This window comes from Microtus oregoni, unplaced genomic scaffold, assembly GCF_018167655.1.
Source record: "Microtus oregoni isolate MIOR12 unplaced genomic scaffold, Mior012 000052F_007, whole genome shotgun sequence".
NCBI lineage: Eukaryota > Metazoa > Chordata > Mammalia > Rodentia > Cricetidae > Microtus > Microtus oregoni.
The window spans coordinates 77,861-97,208 of NW_024543819.1; the positions used below are offsets into that span (position 1 = coordinate 77,861).

The following is a 19,348-nucleotide window of genomic DNA, read 5'->3' on the forward strand; positions in this document are numbered from 1 at the left end:
GCTCAGAGATTCACACAGCTTTCTGAAAGTGGCAAGCAGGGCTAGGACTCTGCCTTCCTATTACTTACTGCTTCTTCTATTCTACTATATCAATCTGCCAGCTGAATCAAGGACAAGAAGACAGTTTTTCCTGTCAACGAACTTGCGCTGAGCATGCGCTCTGAAGCAGCCGTCTACCTTTCATTCTCTACCTGCATCAGGGCTTTGCTTGTTGGTCTGAGACAGGAGGGTCTCACATACCCCAAGCTGGCCCTAAAAGTGCTGTGTAGCTAAGGCTGGAGTTTGGTTTATGAACCCACAGACTGCTGACTGTTTCAACTTCTCCCTGCCTCTTCCTCTCTCGCCCCCTCTCCTCACACAGCTTAGCCTCTGTCCCATTTCTTGCTGGCCAATTCTCCACCCTTTCATTATTTCATGTATGTGCATTTATGGTTTGCTTTCCCTGGAGCAGGGCGCCTTTGGTCCAGTCTGCCTGCTGATTGTTAGGAGGGGTTGATGCAGCCACAGAAACTAAGCAAGCCAGGGTGGTCTCGGCTGGAGGGAAGATAGTAAGAGAATAGGGTTGTTTAGCCTGGGCACACAAAAGCTCTGAAAAGACATTATCAGTTGTTTTCAAAGGCTTTTAAGGTGACATACAGGAGAGGGTCGTCTTACCCTGGGTGGGAGGGAGGAAGTGGCAGGGGGCACATTTTGGTTCAGGGCACTCATTATAATGACTAACACTGGAACTAGGATTCTGTCCTCGCGGCTTTGGAAGTGCTGCGAGAGGAGCTCTATTTTGTTCCGTGCTGAATTGTAGAGCACAGTGCATGTTTTGTCACTCAACAGACACCCGACTAAAGGAATGTCACTTCACTCTGCTTGGAATGGTCCTCATCACGTCACTCAGTTGGCCCTCGACTGACTCTTGAGATCTAAACTTAAACATCCCTTTATCAGAAAAGTCAGCCTCAACCCCTGTATCAGCAGATTACAGGGCCCTGCTAGCACCCCAGGGAGGGTTCTTACATGTCGGTCATGGCTTTCATGACTACTGTGTTTGAAGTTATTACTTGAAATCAATATGCCCCCACTAGAAATCAAGCAGTCCTTCTTCCATAAGTGATTCCCAAGGCCCACCAAGAGATGACTGACAACATCTTCCGTACAGTATGCGGAGCAGAGCTGAGATTGCGGTACAGTTGTCTGCTGCTAGCCCCACTGTATGTGGCTCAAAGGATGAGCTCAGATCCCTTGAACAGCAAGGAGAGAGAATGAAAAGGCTCGGTTAAGTCACGTAACTGGTCAACGTCACACTCAGTAGCAGGGCCTGAGATAAAAAAAAAAAAAGCCCAGGCTTTTAAAACACTAGCCCACCTTCTGTGACTCCAAAGCCATTGTTCTCAATCACGTACTCTGGCATGAAAGATAGGCCCTTGGAAAAGGCTAAGAGATAGTGGAAGGGAGTGGAAGGCAGAGCTGCTAATCAACCAGCCTCCCTCATTCAGGACAAGACACAGGAGGGGCCCTCGGCGATGGGTGTCAGGATGTTCCCACCACAGAGACTCATGTAAGGCAGCCAACAAGACAGGAAATGCAGGCTGGAGCTGAGACTTCATCTCTTACCCTGGTCTGATGGCCAGCAGGTGGTGGGCAGCAGGCTTGAAGTCTACAACTCCTGTCTCATCTTCAGGCTGTACTTAGTTTAGTACGGAGTCCGTGCCTAGAGTCAGTAGTGGTTAACAAACTGGACTTTTGATGTTAGGTGTGGTGGTACATGCCTGTAATCACATCTCTCAGGAGGCTGAGATAGGAGGTTCATTTGTTTCAAAGGCAGCCTGACCTTTACGGTTAGATTTTGTCTCAAAAACAAAACAACAGAATCTGGACCTTTGGAATAAGGCTGAGGATTTGAGTCATAGCTCTATGGGTTACCAGTCATATCAACTTTGCACTTCTGTCTCAACAGAAAAAAAGAGGGTATGCTACGTCATAAAATTAAAACAATCAAAATACCTTGTAAACACATTATGTGTACCCAAGAGGGACTCAAAAAACACAACTATTATTAACATTTCCGGTTTATTTACAAGCCTCATCCTGGACCATCTTGATAAGTATTTCCTGTGGAGAATTTTGCAATTAATTCAAGAACATCTATTATATTCTACCACTAATCAGAACGAAGGTGCCTGCTCAAATCTAATAAAGGGTTTTGTGTGGTGAGAAAAACAAATTGATTCGAGGCACGGACCTTGGGTGTGGGTGTCTCACCTGTGCCTTCAGTGAGTGAGCAATGAGTAAGGAAGCTGGAGTGTAGCAATAGCAACAGCAATGTAGCTGAACTGAGCATGATTTGTACCATTAGCAAGACAGACAAGCCTACTGTTAGCAAACTCTGTGATGGCTATTCTTGCTTGTCAACTTGACCATATCTGGTATTAACTAAAACCCAAGAGGGATTTTTTTTCTTAAATCATTTGAAGTGATTTCTACTTCAGATTTTTGAGGTGGGAAGGTCTACCTTTAACCTGGGCCACACCTTCTGTTGGCAGCCTATATAAAGGACATGGAAGAAGGAAGCACTCTCTTCTTGGCTGCTTGTTCTCGCTGGTAAGTCCATTCCTTCAGTGGCAATAGAGCCCACTTCTTCAGGATACCAGTGTATACTGAAGACCAGATGAACCATCCAGCTTCATGGACTGAACAATTACTGGACTCTTGGACCTTCCATGGGCAGACAGCCATTGTTGGAATAGCTGGACCACAGCCTTACAGCAATCTAATAAATCCCATATACATACACATATACACATATATGCATATATATATATATATATAAAGCCATTCCAATAAATCTCACATATATTACTATATACATGGGATTTACTAGAATGTATATGTGTGTGTATATATGTATAGTAAAGTTGTTGTCAGATGGCTATTCTTGGTTGCCAACTTGACTACATCTGGAATTAATTAACTAAAACCACAGGCTAAGCATTATCTGTGAGGGTTTTTTTTCTTAATTAAATCGTATGAATTCTCTAAGTTTTGTTTCTCTAGGGAACCCTGACTAATCCAAATGCTAACCCACACAACATCTCCTGTACAAAGAGAAACGCACCTTTCATGTGAAGGACGATTGATGTGGCTGTGCTCTGCTCTGCAGGCAAACTTGGAATTGCCTTTCTGCAACTGCCCCACCTGCAGTACAATGCAACTATTTTCACCACATTCCGCTACTGCACTAACAGCCTACAAATCAATATAATGGAACTTGATGGTTTTGAGCAGTATTTCTTAAATGGTCCGATTGTGACCACGAGCAAACACATTCAGCCTTATACTCTGCCACCTCATAAGTTAGGTACTGTCAAGTTGCTTTTTAAAACTCCAGTCCTCTCCCTTTTCCAGTATGTATATAGGTAGAAAAAGAAATGAAGTCAGCATTCCTTATGTCTCTCTAGAATAAGCTGGGACTCAAATAACAGCGAGTGGTTATTTGCAAGGCTATAATTTTTTTAATGACAGATTTTCCTAAAAGAAACCACTATAACATCTTTCCAAGTACTCCAAGGGAAAACAAAAAGCACATAAAGATTAGAAGTCTAGTACTTTAACAGCACACTGCCAAACACAGACCAGGATAAATGCCAAGAGATCTTAAAAAATAACTCTGAAAGATGCAATGTTCAACTCAATCAAACATGTAGTTTTCACAAACAACAGAAAAATAGGTCCAAGAGAGCAATTCACTCATGCATGATGGTTCCTCAGACTGTACTTCATCAAAGTTCATTCAGGTCTTTAATTCCAACGGCTATCTTAACAGAGGTGCTTTTCTTGTTGCATGGAGATGTGTACACAGACAAGAGAGGGAAAAATCTTCCAGATGAAGACATAAGCACAAGCTTGGTTCCCCTTTGATAAAGTACTGAAGGCAGATTTAGTGGACTCGAGCGTTATCAGGTTCCTTAATGAGAAGTCTTATGCATGCAGAAAGAGACAGGTTACATAATTTTTCATGCTCAGTATTTATAGCCATTTTTATAATGTGGGCTCAGTAACCTGATAGAATAAAAAGATAGTAGTTAAATTACTGTATACCCTTTTACAACTTGAATAACTGTGTGGGTCAATGATGCTGACATTCAACCCCCCCCCCAACATACATTAACAAGAAATTATTTACTGCACGGAGAGCCACACATCATATAAAATGTACACGTCACAGGAGGAGTCCTGCATAGCAGGAAAGTCACTACCACTACATAACACATGGCCACGAGTCAAGGCTGCCACGAAGGGTACAGCAATAGAATTCCTTTAAAAGCTCCAGGAGTGTTTACAATGGCACAGAACCCTTAGAGGGAGTAAGTGCATGTTTTGTTTGGAAGGGAATTTTTCAGTGGAAAATTTGAATGTCATAGAAGTAATTAATTTTCTAATTGGATTAGATTTAAGGCAATGCTACTCAGACCTGGAGGGGGGATCCACAAAATTTGTATTTTTTTTTCTCCTGAATCACAAACAGGTCAGAATCAGCATCAAGAAGTATTCCCCTTCCAAGTGTTCAATGTACCTTTAGGTATTTGCAGCATTACAAAATAGAAACCATTTTCATACTATGAATATGAAATAAAAAGCTGTTCTGTGCTCTTCCTTGAAAACCATCAAAAAATAACACATGGCAGCTTAGGCATCTAATATTAAAAAGTCACATGATAATGAAGACAACTACACCCACTTTACACAAAGACACCGCAGAGTACTGTGTTTCTCTTACAGCTGCCTTTGGTGTAGTACAGAACATGAATTAACTTCTAACACCAACTACTGACTAACAAGTGACCACTACACATTGTAAGTTTAAAAATTTTTCCATTTTGCTCCTGATTGGCTGCTGAAGAGCAGCGTTTTAAGTTGATATAAAAAACTTGTGATGACAAGGCTTACTATACACACAACAACATTGAAGCAGCAATTACATTTTCTATTTCGAGTTATCTGGTATAGAATATTTACATATTTGGGAAGAGAGACCTCCAACACCATCTTATGCCCCGTGTCCACTTGCTCCAGTGCCCCCAAATCTGAAACAAGTGCCCTGAACTATATACACCTATACTTTGGCTAAGCCAGCTGGATGCAATTCCTATGATCTTGGTGTGAAAGAAAAGAAATAAGGTCTTGGAGGTCATTTGTAGCCTTCTTTCTCAGAGCATCGATGTACTGTAGTGAAGAAATCTGTTCTTTTACATCAATTGGGGAAAAACAGCCCCCACACTTCAGTCCCCAACCTGAATGGGGTGAGATCAAAATGCCATCAGCTCCTTGCACCACAAAGGGTCACCAGAGAAAAGGGAAAGAAAAAAGTCATGACAAAGGCAGCAGCAATCAACAAAAGTTCTCCAACAAAGGAACCTCTCCTCCTTAGGTTCCCGAGGGAATAAGAGCTCCCCCCTTCCCTCCCCCTCCCCTCCCCCTTCCTTGCCACACACAAATTAATTCACATCACAAGAACTTAGTACTCCAGTTAAGTGTCAGATAAATATAAGAAAGGGTCAATCTGTCACTTTTTATACTTTAACTGAAACATAAAACTAACAGAACACACAACATTACTGTGGAAATAACTTTCTAAAACAGATCTGGCCAATGTAGCAAAACTTAAAGAGAACTGACAATCTGCCTTCTACAGAGTATTTATATTCTTCTATGCCATATAAATAGCATTTATATAGCTTACACATTCAGAGACATGCACTAGGACTTGTAGGTAGTACACATTTCTTCACAATCACATGTGCAAAGTTTATAAACCACTAAGTGAGTATTAGAAAGTTTAGGCTGGACTGTGTCTTGTATCATCTAATGAATTTAACGCAGGTTCAGAATCATCCATCGGAAGAACCAGGCGTGTTCCACGAATGACTAGTTCGTGGTCCCCAAATGTAAGCTCCCGATCCAAGGCATCTTCAGAATTGTTGCCCATAAATCTCCTTGGGGCACTGGCTGTTGCGGAGTCAGTGTTCACAGTAGAATCCCCATATGTCAAACTGATATCACCATCATTGAGAATAAGGTCGGAGTCATCATCTTTCAATTGCTCCTGGTTCTAAATGCAAACAATAGAAAGTTTAAGAGTAGTTAAACAATACAAGAATCAAAGCCAGGCAAGGTGGTAAGATAAGCCTGCTCTTCAGAGAATCATTTCCAAAAGGAGACAATCTGACAACCCTCTACCTAAAATGCCTCGGTGGTAGCCCAGCGCACTCTGTATAAAATTCTAAGTCCTACCCTTGAATAAAAGACAGTGTTACTTGTTGCTCTCGGCTTCCTCTCCCATAACAGCTGCGCCCCCACTCCAGCAGCCTCTTGCCCTGCAGGGTGGACTGAAGCACTGACAAGCTATCCCACTGTCTTTCTCTTACCTCCCAGCAATCAGGCACGCTGTCCCCTCTGTCCCCTCCGAGTCACCAGTCCCCTCTCCTGACTTTCCCCTGGCAGTCTCCTGTGATTTTTCTGCTCTAGACTAGCTGTCCATCCCATGTGCTCCCACAGTGTCTGGGTCTTGCCCTTTGTTTGCAAGTAGCACTCGCTTTTGCACATTATCAGCTTGCCCTCATGGATCTTAAAAGTCTGGGACCTGGGAGCAGGGGAACAGACAAATGAGGCTATGATACAAGACTAAGCACTTCTTATTCCAGCCACACAACACATTACGGCACATGGGGACACATGGAAACTTGCACTACATAGCTGTTTTCCGGGTTCATTAGCTTTTGTTCTAATGGAAAAGAAGTTTCCAAAACAGTATACCTAATACAATTCTATAAAATGGGGAGGTCAATAATATATAGTCCATTTGGCAAAGAAAAGAACATATATGCAGGTATAGAAACATCTAGAATGTCATTCAATATAAGCACTCTATAATGGAGCTACTGGCAAATTTGTTTCTCTGTTTGTGTTTCTGGTTATCAGAAATTTACTATTGCTAGAAATTTCCTTAAATGCTCAGAGATTAAAATAAAAAAGGTCAATTGAAAAAACAAGTCTATAGACACCCATCAGCTGAAATCACTTCCTGTCTAATATTTAACTAGTAACAACAAACCTAACTAGTGTCTGCCATTTAGTTAAAACAGCTTTGTGGCTCCTTTGCAGGTCAGTGGGGGCTCTTTAGCACTTTCTAATCAATGTTTTCTTTTAAGTTTGAGGTCTTGAAGAAATGTAAAAGGCACATTCCTTTTGATCTAGTAATATCCCCTTAAAATCAATTCTACATACTTAGAATTTCTAACATTGAATAAACTTATATGCAAAAGCTTATTGAAAACCACCGCCACCATAAGTGCTGTTTGTAATAGCATAAATAGCACAGGGACACACTCACAGAGAAATGACACCAAGAGGTGATGAAGGCACAGACCAGGGTTAAGCATCTAAACGTCAAGGAATGCCAGAGATTGACAGCAAAGCATCAGATGCTAAGAAAGAGGCCTGTAGGGAAGCAGTCCTGTCTCTATCTTAACCTCAGACTTCTAGCCTCAGAACTGTAAAATACATCACTTTGTCTGTCACAGCAGCCCCAGGAAACTCATAGGGTGATGTGTTGTATTGGCATATACCACAGGGCACATACTTGTTTCCTTTTTGTTTGTGGGTTTTTAATGGTGGTTGGAGACAAGTTTTTGTTTGTTGACTTATTTGTTATTGTTGAGACGGAGTCTCAATTTAGCCCAAGCTAATAGCTAACTTGCTATGTATGTATCTGAGGATGAGCTTGGACTCCTGGTTCTAGAAACTGCCTCCACCTCTCAAGAGATGGGATCATGAATATGTGCCATCACACCTGGGACACCACACACACACACACACACACACACACACGCACGCACGCACACACACACCACACAGAGTTGTGGACCTTTGGGCTATAGATAATGTAAGTTATTGAGTCTCTGGAGTCTGAGAGCCAAGCCTCTGCCTGAACCAACACCACTACTATGAAGAGTCATGTGGTACAATGGGAAAGACCCATACTTGGGCTACACAGGAGGGAGTCAAAGCAGCACAGAGTGTTCTCCCTACACTACTAGCACTATCTGTCAAATGTACAGTGACTTCAAACACAGCTACCGGCCCAGGCGCCACACTTACACTGCCTACTATTCCTCAACGCCCCATGGAATCTGCTCTGAGAAACACAATCAGCTGCAAGGTCTGTACTGCTGCATGGCAGCTTCCCACTAACGCAGGGTTCTGAGTGTTACATTAACGCAGCCCAAACTGGTGGGCATTGTAATAGGGAAGACCAGTCAATGCCATTAAGTGTTTACATTTTAGAATCCAGACTAGTTAGCACGACTTTCACTTTCTTCTTGGTTTAAAATTTACCAAATCATCAATCATGTTAGTAGATAAAGGGAAAATATATGGAATCTAGGTTCTGTCTAGCTGTGTCTATGCCTTCCAGCTACATGGACCAGACATGGATACACTCCCCTAAAACTCCAAAGTTATAGATACTAAATCACAGAGCATCTTTTGTATTTAACAGATATCAAAACTGTCCAGCAAAGCACAGTGTGATATGGCATACCATTTCACTATGATTTTCTTTCTGTGGGAGGAAAAGCTCCATAATACCATATTTTTTAGTTTAAATAAATGTAATGACATCTAAAAAAAATTGTTTGAGAATCCTTTCAACTGAACTGTGACGAGCCTAATGAAGACATAGAAACATACACACCCACGGCTGAAGTCAGGCCACATACTGCAAATAAATTAAAATAATGAAAACAGGATGACCTACTAAAATCATCTGCTGTAGGATAAGGAATTAGTCTATTTTCAAAAGGTGTTAGTGCTATTTACATATTTCGGTGTATTTTCTACTTGAAGAAAATATACTTTCATTCCCTCTCATAGATTTTATACCTCAAAGAACAAGAAATCCAACCAAAATAAAATAAAATCCAGAAATTTAACCTACAGAACAGCCAAACTGAACTTGCTAAAGAATTTGATTTGTGCATAAAAAGCACTTACTCTGGAGCAAGGTAGGGCATGCCTGTAATCCCAGTTTGAGGCCAGCCTGGCCTGTATAGCTAGAACCTGCCTCAAGACAACAGCAGTAAGTAAATAAAACAAATGCCACTTACTTCATATGCTTGGGGGCTGGTGAGGCACCTGGCGATGGGCCCACAGCAGGCTGGGAGAGTGGTAGTGAGAGGAGGCCCACTGTGGGTCAGCAGGGGCTTCAGATAGCTGCGCAGGCACGGTTAAGGGATTCTTTACATACTGAAGAGAATGAGGAACTTGTTACAGAGGTGTTGGGGAGCGAACCCAGGGCCTTGCAGGGCTATGCAAGTGCTGTATTTGCTCCTAAACTACACCTCAGCCCCAAATAGTCCCCTTTAAAATGAGCACTGCCACAGCACGCCGACCTCTTGAGAGGCCGACAAAGGGCTTTCCACGTGCAAGCTCATCTTACTGCCATACATACTACAGCAGTGACAGCAAAGAGAGCTTTTCACTATCTTCATTTCACAGACACGGACACTGACACACAGAGAGCTCACACAATTAAGGAAATGGGGACATATCTGCTAGCCGATACTAGTCTGACGTTTACTCGTGAGTCTGTTGCATGACATCCCATTGCTTTTCTGCTTTTAGAGCCTGAAGAAACAAAAATTCATCCTGAGTTTGGTACTAAATAAAATTAAAGTGAAAGTAAAGAACGATGGTGTTCAGAGGGAAGAATAAAAACTGCAGTAGCATATACTGATAAACTGGCTTGGATCATTTATTATGGATTCTGATGAATCTGAATGCTCTAGGTTGAATTTCTGTATCATGCTGCTTCACTTCCTATGAAGCTCAAAGGAGGTGAAAGAGGAAAGAAAACAAAATCCCAAGACTTACAAAACAACAACAAACAATGTGTAATAAACTCCTATAGCATAGATCCTCATTTCATCAGATTTGGTAATTCAGGGTAATTGTTAGAAAAAAGAGGAAAACACAGGGAAAAGAATAGAGAAAGGACATTATCAAATGAGATCCTGGGGCATGTAGCTTAGGGGTGGAGCACTTGCCTAGCATGCTTTAGGCCCTGGGGGAAATCTGCAAACCACACGAAAGTTATTAGCTAGACAGTGGTGCACAGCTGTGATCCCAAAGCTTGGAGGAATATGAACTCAAGGACATACACGGCTACACAGCAAGTTCACCTCAAAAACAATTTTAAAGACCAAGGTTTGAAGCTAGCAAGATGGCTCAGAGGGTGAAGGCACTGCCGAGTCTACAAGCTGAGTCCCAGCCCCAGGCTCCACAGGGTAAGAGAGAACCGACTTCTGCAGTTTGTTCACTATCTCCAGAGCACATTCCTTCTCCTGACAGCCATACACACACGATACATATAAAAATAAATCCTTAAAGGACACCATTCAAACGTGCCTATATTAATAATGTCTATGTAAAGATTAAAGCTCCCTCTATAAACACACTCTGCCTACACAAAGCCACTAACAACAGAAATGATATATTCTTTGAATGCTGATATAAAAATGGCCAAGGCTCTGTTACTTAGTAGTAAGTACTGAACAGGGACTTGTTATATCAAATTACCAACCAATCTGCCAAAAGAAAATTCTAAAGAGCCCTGTGCCTATTAGAGAAATAAAGAAAAGGCTGGGCATGAGGAAACATGCTTGTATGCCCAGCACTCAGGAGGCAGACACAGGAAGATCATAAGTTTGAGGCTAGGCAGGCACAGGAGGATCCTAAGTTTAAGGCTAGCCTGGGATAACTAGGGAGGCTTTTAACAACAAAACAAGGACTGAGGCAGAATGCTTCTCTAGTATGCACAATGCCCTAAACCCGAACCCCAGCTCACTGAATTATGGTTATGCAGAGCCTTCTGGATAAATTTCACAGATGTCAGTGAAAGAACAAAGACACAAAAAGAATAAATGTAATCTATTTAAATAAAAATCCAAACCAGCTATACCTAATTCAAGCTGATGGCACTCGGAATCAGGGTCACTCCTCTGTAGGACATGCTAGGGAGGGTGGCACTGACCCAAGAGAGCACAGGGCACCTTCTACTATGCTATAAATACACAAATATGTGCATGGATAGTAGGTACACAGGGATAGATGGCCACAATTCATTAAACTGTATTCTTAAGATTCACATATGTCATTGCATTTAAATTATAACTCTATTGTAACAAGCTGGCTAAATAAAGGAACTAAAATCTATACTGATGGATAATTAATTCTATCAGGGCTCTGGGCATTAAAATGACTAGAATTTAGTTTTTGGTGTTTATTCCTACAAGATTATACAGGAAACTAAGTTCTTTTTATAAACTGGAATCATTGAAATTATTTTGTGAATGTAGAAAATGTACGTTTTATTCTAGAAAACTACAAATGTTAAATAGGAGGAATGAAAAACCCCCAAGAGATATGGGAATGGCATACATCCAAGATGCTGGTAATGGAGCCAAAAGTAATGACATAATCTTTAAGCAATTTAAAAAACCCCGGCCTTCACTCCCTAATGGGAGCCTTAATGCCACAGATATGCTTGGATTTTTGTATGTACATGGTAATTTAATTTGAAGTACTTACAGAAACGGAGGTGAAAATCTAGTAAACAGAATATAGTAAGCAGTGGCTTCTAATCATGAGGGCAAGAGTACTTTTCCTAAACATACAAGGTTTTTTTTTTTTTATCACAAAGGCATTCTGAAAAGAGAATATTTGGTCTTGAGAAAGGCTGAGGAAGAAAAGACATTCTGCCCTTAACTCAGAGGAGAAAGGCAGCTTCTAGAGAAGTGCATTTCATCTCGTGCTTTCCCCTAAGGCTTCCTTCCACCCTAGCAAGTACAGTGACAAGCAAGGAATATCTCCCACAGAATTCTCCAAATTATCTCAAGGACATCAAATACTAAAGTTTACTCAACAAATAAACCAATATCTAAAAAATTAGCTATGTCATTTAGGCTCTGGATTTCTCTCCGTACAGTCAGTTGTTACTGTAACCAGTGCCTACTGGTTCCCTGGGTTTGCAAAGGAATTCATTGGTGGGAATGTATTTCTACACTTATGGAGAGAGCCAGGTTTTATATTATGCTTCAGGAAGGCAAAAGAGCTGTTCCGGGGCTGCAGCTGTAGCTGAGTAGCTCAGTACATGCTTAGCATGTATAAGTTGGCGGGTTCGTCCCTAGCATTTCCCCACACAGACACTCACAGGTGCACCCATGCTCGCACTGAATCGTTTCACTAAGCTGTGCTTATCCACGCCTGGACCAGCATCTTTTATCATTAAGGATACTTATGATCAAAGTTGTACCACATCCGAAAGAGCCAGGCACTCTCTGCTTTGGTAGTTCTCCTTTCATTTTCAGGAACACCCTGCAGACAGATGATACATAAATCAATACCACAGATGCAGACAGGTTTATTTAGAGCCATTCCTTCGTAGAATCAGAAATAGAGCCTTCACCAAAGATAGCGTCCAACACGGGTAACATTAGCCATTCGGTGGCTTGTGTAGGAAACTGCAATGTTTTTCTAAGCATCTCTGACTCAGGCAGCTTACTAATTGATGATTATATCGCCACTTAAAAATCAACATGGAGTCAATTCAAGAAAAGGAGGCCATGAATTTGAAAAGGAGAACAAGGACGGGATATAAGGGAGAGGCCAGAGGGAGAATGAAACAGGGAAATAATATGTAATTATAATTTCAAAAAATATAAAAAAATCAGCCGGGCGATGGTGGCGCACGCCTTTAATCCCAGCACTCGGGAGGCAGAGGCAGGCGGATCTCTGTGAGTTCAAGACCAGCCTGGTTTACAAGAGCTAGTTCCAGGACAGGCTCCAAAGCCACAGCGAAACCCTGTCTCGAAAAACCAAAAAAAAAAAAAAATATATATATATATATATATATATATATAAAAATCAATGTGGCGGCCTAAGGAGATGTCTCTGTGACAAAAGTACTTGCCATGCAAGCATGAAGACCCAAGTTCGAATTCTCAAAACCTACATGAAGCCAGGCATAGCAACACTTCTCTGTAACCCCAATGCTAATAACAGTGAGATAGGATGTGAAGACAGGAAAATTTCTGGAAGCTCATGGACCAGTAAGCCTGGTGTGCATAGCAATCAACGTCAAAGAGATCCTATTTTACTATACTCAAGGCTGGACTCTGACCACATGTACTGTGGCACGTGCATACATACCCATGTGTGAACACACACACGAACACACATACAGCTTAAAGAAAAGTCGGTGCACACTAATTCCCCTCCTCAATCTGAAAGACTTGCACTGCTGACGCAGTGGCACCTACAGAAGAAAACATCTCACCCTATATTTGGAGAGCTGTGCCATGGACTTCAAAAATAAACTGGCCTTTTCAAGTTGCTACTATGCTCAGAACACAGTGGCAAAATGAAAACAAGGAAATGCTATGGCAGAACTCACTGACTAGGAGGGAGACTAACCCAGCAAAAAGACAGCTTCTAAAATGGCTTACAAAAATATGAAATGCCCTCATTTGTAATATGGGATGATCATAGTCAGTTAGGCTATCCAGCTCCAGTCCTGGCTCACTGACATTAATTATTGGGGCAAACCTCCTTCCTAAGTTTCTTCACATATAAAACGCCAGCAATGCAGATTCACCAAGGCCCTTTCCAGAACTAATGTTCCATGGTTCTGTGACTTTTTTAAGGGCATAGAGTTTAGAGTCTAGGTTTTGTTTCTTTCCTGCCCTTTCAATCCCAGTTTATTTTGCCCCTCAACTTGAATCCACACATACATAAATACTATAAAAATATCTGAGAATATTGCATGTGCTCACAAGCACGCAAGAACTTCTGAACTTGCTTTTATATCATTAAGTTTCTCATGACTTCACTTCGTATTTTCTTCTTTAATTTTTGCTGCTGGGGAGGGAATCCAGGACCTTGTGCAAACTAATTACACGTTCTATCAGTGAGCTATACTTCTGATCTGTGGAACTGCCTCATTTTCAAAGTTTTACCTTCACTTCTTTTTAAATTTATTGTTATTACTATTACTACTTTTACTACTACTACTATTGTATTATTGTTGTTATTATTTATTTATTCATTTCTTTGTTTATTTCTTTATTTATTTGGTGTATTAGAGACTGTTGTCTTCCAGCATCTGTTCCAGGGATTGAACTCAGGACTTCCAGACTTGCTCAGCAAGCACTTTCCCTCACTGAGTCATCTTGTTGGCCCTGCCTTCACGTCTTGTAAAGCAAATCATCTACAGTTACCATATAACTACTGTGTACCCCTAAGCTTCATACTGACTAGAATGTTCCTCAAGCCTCATAATGGACATAAGCAATTACTGGTAAACAATGCAATTGAGATGCCCATGGGGTTTCCATTTCTCAATTGTATCTCTTTTCATCTGTGTGTGTGTGTGGGGGGGGGGTTGCACACACACAGTATGCATGCGGAGGTCTGAGAACAACTTTGTGGGGTCACTTCTTTCATTCCACCTTTATGAGCTCTCCTCCTGTCAGTCAGGCTGTCAGGCTTTTCAGCAAGCACCTTTACCCACTGGGCCGTCTTGCTAACGTCTGCCCATGGGGTTCTGAAAGCAATGGAAAACTATTTCTTTCTGTTTGCCACAAATGCTAGTCACCTATCTGGCTCTTTCCCTTCTTTCTCCTTCATGGTGAAGGGTAACAGGGCTGTGCAAATGTAATGTTTAATCACTACTGAGAAACAAGCAGCCCTTGGAACTATCTCAAAAGCCTGGCAGGATGTAAAAGTATATAATCTGGTTTGTCCAGGGAATTCTACTTTAAGATTCTGACCACAAAATTAGCAAGAACTTACTCTATCACATGCACACACGCACACAGTCATCACTCAAAATTAGCACTTGGGAAATGAATCGAGTAAATGCTTTCTTTTAAAGCATACAGTGCAGAAAAATATACCACGGCTTCTTTCAGAAAATAATAGGAATTATGTTTCAAAAGATATTTTCCATCTTCAAAAACCTCATGTAATGTGTACTAGATAACCACTTACTCCGTGGTGCTCAGAAACCATTACAAAAGAGGGTGGAAAATATCAGAAAGGGTGGTCAGTCTCATGAGGGCAAACAGTTCTGCTGTGTTCGGTCTACAAGTCTGCAGATCATAGGGGCAGCTGAGAAACTGACACACTGAAGGAAGGAAGTGAGGCGTTGTATTGGAAAAGTTGAGGCTTATGCTAAGAGAGTGTAACCCCCCAAACATGCAGGGGCACCAGCTGGACATTCAGAAGATTCTAGACAGTTCTCAAGGGCAGCTGTTGGTCATCCAATTTGAAAGTTACACAGGAAGAGCAGCTGGAGTGGGGCTGACATCAGAGACAAGCCTTCATGCGCAACCAGAGTGGAAAAAGGCTACCCGTGCCAGAGCAGTCACTGGAACACCCAGGCGCACTGAAGAGCCTATTCTCCTCCATGGCAAAGCCCCAGGATGGCCACAGATAGGAAAGCTGGCACCCTTGATAGCCACTTGCTGTCTAAATTATGGTTCTGTTTCATGGAGTAGTGAGAAATCAGACATGTCAGTTAAAAGCAAACAAAACAGGATCTAAAAAGCGGCATGAAGTCTAAGAGAGACAGTTTTCTTTCCAAACGACTGAACACTGGACAGAAATGCCAGGGAGAACACAAGCACATATTTACCAAATGTTCTTGGTCTGAATCAACACCAACCCTAAAGGAAAAACACAAAGAGCAAATGAGATTTTGGAAGCCAATAGAAGATCTACTCACATATGTACACTGTCAGGCAAATATTTTTCTCAACACAGAAGCTCCAAAATGGTTAATGTTCCCTTTTCTCTATAGATTGTGGGGGACATTTCTGACGGCCTTCCACTTTCTTTAGAAACAGCCTTGGGTCTAAGGCAAACAGGGCAAATGTTCTATTCCTAAAATCCCACTTACCAGTTTCAGTAAAATAGCATTTCTGCTCTGAATGTCAGTCCACTCTAAGTAGTGAGGGAGAGAAACTGCCCCAATTACTCAGTAAGAATGATTAGAACGATTCCAACCACAGCTGGAGCACGGCTCTCGTGGAAATATTGTTAAGAGGACAGACGGGGGTCCAGTCGAAGGGGACTGCAGGGTAATTGATGGACATCAACCTTGGTTCCTCATAATTCCTATGTACCTACATCAAATTCCTTCTTTGGGCATCCCAGGGAACAACTTCATTGGCCTGTTCTGAGTCTCCTCTCTAGTCTTGGAACTTGCCAACTCTGTTCTTTCTCCTGCCCTGCCTGTCAGCCCTCCTCTCCTTCCATCCCCGCTGTTTCAGCCCTTATCCTGACTCATGGATTCTGTTGAGTAAGCCTTTCCAGCTGCCAGGCTCTCCCTGAGAGTTAACTCTGGATAGCATGGAACTCTCTAGGTCACTGTTTTCACAGAAGCTTCTGAAAACAACTTACAACCCTGATTGTCACATCTAAAGTACTTTGTAGGACATCTGAAACTTTGTACCCACTAGTGACCACCCTTTACTCCAACCTACCTTTCCACCCCCCTCTGCCAGTCAATTTCTTCCATATGCCCTATCATACTCTAACCCTCCTCTCCCAGACCCTTGTCAGCTCCTAGAGTCGATACTTTTGTTAGCTCATGCCCCTCCTTCCCTCAGTACCCTCAGTTTTCTACTCATTTGTCAGGTGCCAAAGTAGCTGCTCTATGAGCTGTTCATACAGAATTACCTCCCCTTTGTGCTTCTGTAGCACAGAGTTCTTATTCTAAACACACTTCACAGCACAGTATAGTTATTTACCTGTCCGTCTCCCCAAAAAGACTGTGAGCTCTTTGAGGGTAAAGGCCATGTCTCAATTCATCTCTGTATCCCCAAAGTCTAGCATAGTACCTGACATACAATAGGTGCTCAAATGTTTATTAATTCGGTTACCAACTACAGATAGCACAGACAACACAGCAGTACAAGAAGCTGTAGCAACATGTGCAAAGACAACACTCAGAGGAGGAAAATGATACAAAACTCTATCTGGAATGCAAGGGAGTCATGGTCAAGAGTTTGAAAACCGATGACCATGACCAGATTGAAAACTCAACAAAGACTTATTTTCACTTTGTTAAAAATGGCCAGACACTGTTTAACAGCTTCCCAGGCACAGTGGATTCTCACCACATTTATGCATCTCAAGTGACATCTAGTGGTCTAGAGGATAGAACATTTAAACATTCAAATGGCACATTATCCAAAACCAATGGAATAAACATTTATAGAGCACTTATTATTTGCCAGGCACTGCGTTAGGCACAGGGCATAGACATGAATCAAACATGGTCCTACCCTCAAGGAGCTCACAGACTAGTGGAGAAACAGATTCAACTATAGCAGACTCAGAGTTTGCTGGTAAGACAGGATGAGCTCAGAACTAATCCAGGGTAATTTCTAGCTATGTGAGCTCAATCAGGCTATGTGGCCCTAAAGACTGCAATTATGTCACACAGAAAATGGAGCTAGTATCACCACCAAGTGTTGCTGCAAGGATTAAATGAGAAAATGTACTGAGAAACTTTTAAAGTGCTTGATGCATCACTAGTGCTAAGTAATGGGTAGCTCTTCTAGAAATACTGCATCACAAGGATGAATGGGATAATTGCTGTGACAGGCAGACCCAATGCTACACAGCAACTCCAAGAAAAAAGAATGGGGGAAGGGGAGGGTGGTTCTGTCAGTTCCTAAGAATGAAAGAGAATCCCAGGCCAAGCAAAGGCTCAGAGACAAAGAAATGCAGAGCATGTGTGCTTGCTAAATGACAGGGTGCCAACTGTGACTGTCAGAAATGAGGTGAAAGGGTGCAAGCTGATTCATTCACTGGGGAGCCACTGCTCCCGAAAGAGAGGACATAATCTTTTTACACTGGAAATTAGAGCATGTCACTCCCTTGCTTTAATATCCTCAAGATGCCCACTGTATTTTCAAATCCAAAGTCTTCACTATATACTACAAGACCCTACAGGAGAGCCAAACTACAGCCCTCATGTATATCCAGTGCTAAATAAGGTCCTGTTGGAACACAACCGTACTAATGTGATTCCACATCACCTGTGGCTGCTTGTGACACCAGATCTGCGTGGCTGAGGCAGATCACATGACTGAGGGAGTCTAAAAGCTTTGCTTCTGGCCCTTCACAGGTAGTTTTCAGAACCCTGACCCTTTAGGGTCTTGTCCACCTATTTTTCTCTACTTACCATTTGATCACTCTCATCATGTAAGCTTTTCTCTGTGTCAAACAGGTCACATCTGTTTCTGCCTTGCGGCCTTTGCTGCTGGACTGCTCTGTCTGGACTGCTCTTCCTGGTCGCCGTTGAACTGGCCAGACTGAGCTCAAATATAACCTTTCCAAGAGGCCTTCCCTGGCTTCTTCGTATCATATATACCACATTCCCAGTCACAATCACAACATCTTAATTTCCATCACATTTAGTATCATCTAGAACTGTCAAGGTCATTTATTTATTTACTATGTTTTTCTTTTATCACTTTTCTAACAAAATGGGAATATAGATCTTTTCTATCTTTTTATTGTCACTGTCCTTTTGAATAAGGTTACTTCATTTTAGCACTACTGATATTTGGGGTCAGATAATTCTTTAATTGCAAGTCTAGACAGTAGCCAAGTCTGTGCCCTGTAGGATGCTAAACAGAGTGCTGACCTACTAGATAGCAACGGCAGTCCCTTCTCCTAGTGGTGACTGTCAGCAATGTCTCCAAATATTGTTAATTATCCTCCAAGAAGACAAAATAATCTGCTAAGAACTAGTGAGCTGGAAGTTGAAACAAGGAGTGTCCACCAAACTGTGAGTGCTCAATAAATACTTAGTGAGTGACTGCATAGAAGACACACTTGAAATGTTGTGTAGAGCTGTGCAGCTTCCAGTTCGCTAAATCCTCACAACTCCAGGGAATGGGAGGCATGCTACACATGGAGAAACTGAGGCTCTGAACGATCAAAGGCCTTGCCCAAAATTAAGAAGGAAGGACCAAGAATGCAAAGGTTAAATTGGTGGGTACACAAATCTTCAACAGTCCCAACTCAGCAGCTTCAAAATTACACCACTAAATAGGTGGAAGAGAAGAAGTGCTTAAAACACAGCCTTCACCTTTACTCCCTAATATTGCTAGGAAGGAAAAAACTTTCTAGGCTTTAAATGCTAATAAAAAGATAAACTAATAATAATTACAGAATAGTAAATGCCTTAAAAGTACTGAAATTTTCTATTTATGCTAATTATTAA

General features: G+C 41.8%; 1 protein-coding gene across 3 annotated transcripts in view; it reads right to left on the reverse strand.

Annotated features, from left to right (window-relative positions):
• Positions 1–3,483: 3,483 nt before the first annotated feature.
• Positions 3,484–19,348, reverse strand: part of LOC121437418 (sodium/hydrogen exchanger 6) — a 71,921-nt gene continuing 56,056 nt past the window's right edge. For all 3 annotated transcript variants that reach the window (XM_041637309.1, XM_041637310.1, XM_041637308.1), the window contains 4 exons: positions 15,743–15,773; positions 12,344–12,423; positions 9,156–9,261; positions 3,484–6,100 (listed from right to left, as the gene is read on the reverse strand). In XM_041637309.1, the coding sequence (XP_041493243.1) occupies positions 5,828–6,100; positions 9,156–9,261; positions 12,344–12,423; positions 15,743–15,773 (490 nt within the window). In that variant the 3' untranslated portion in view covers positions 3,484–5,827. The remainder of the gene's footprint in view (positions 6,101–9,155; positions 9,262–12,343; positions 12,424–15,742; positions 15,774–19,348) is intronic.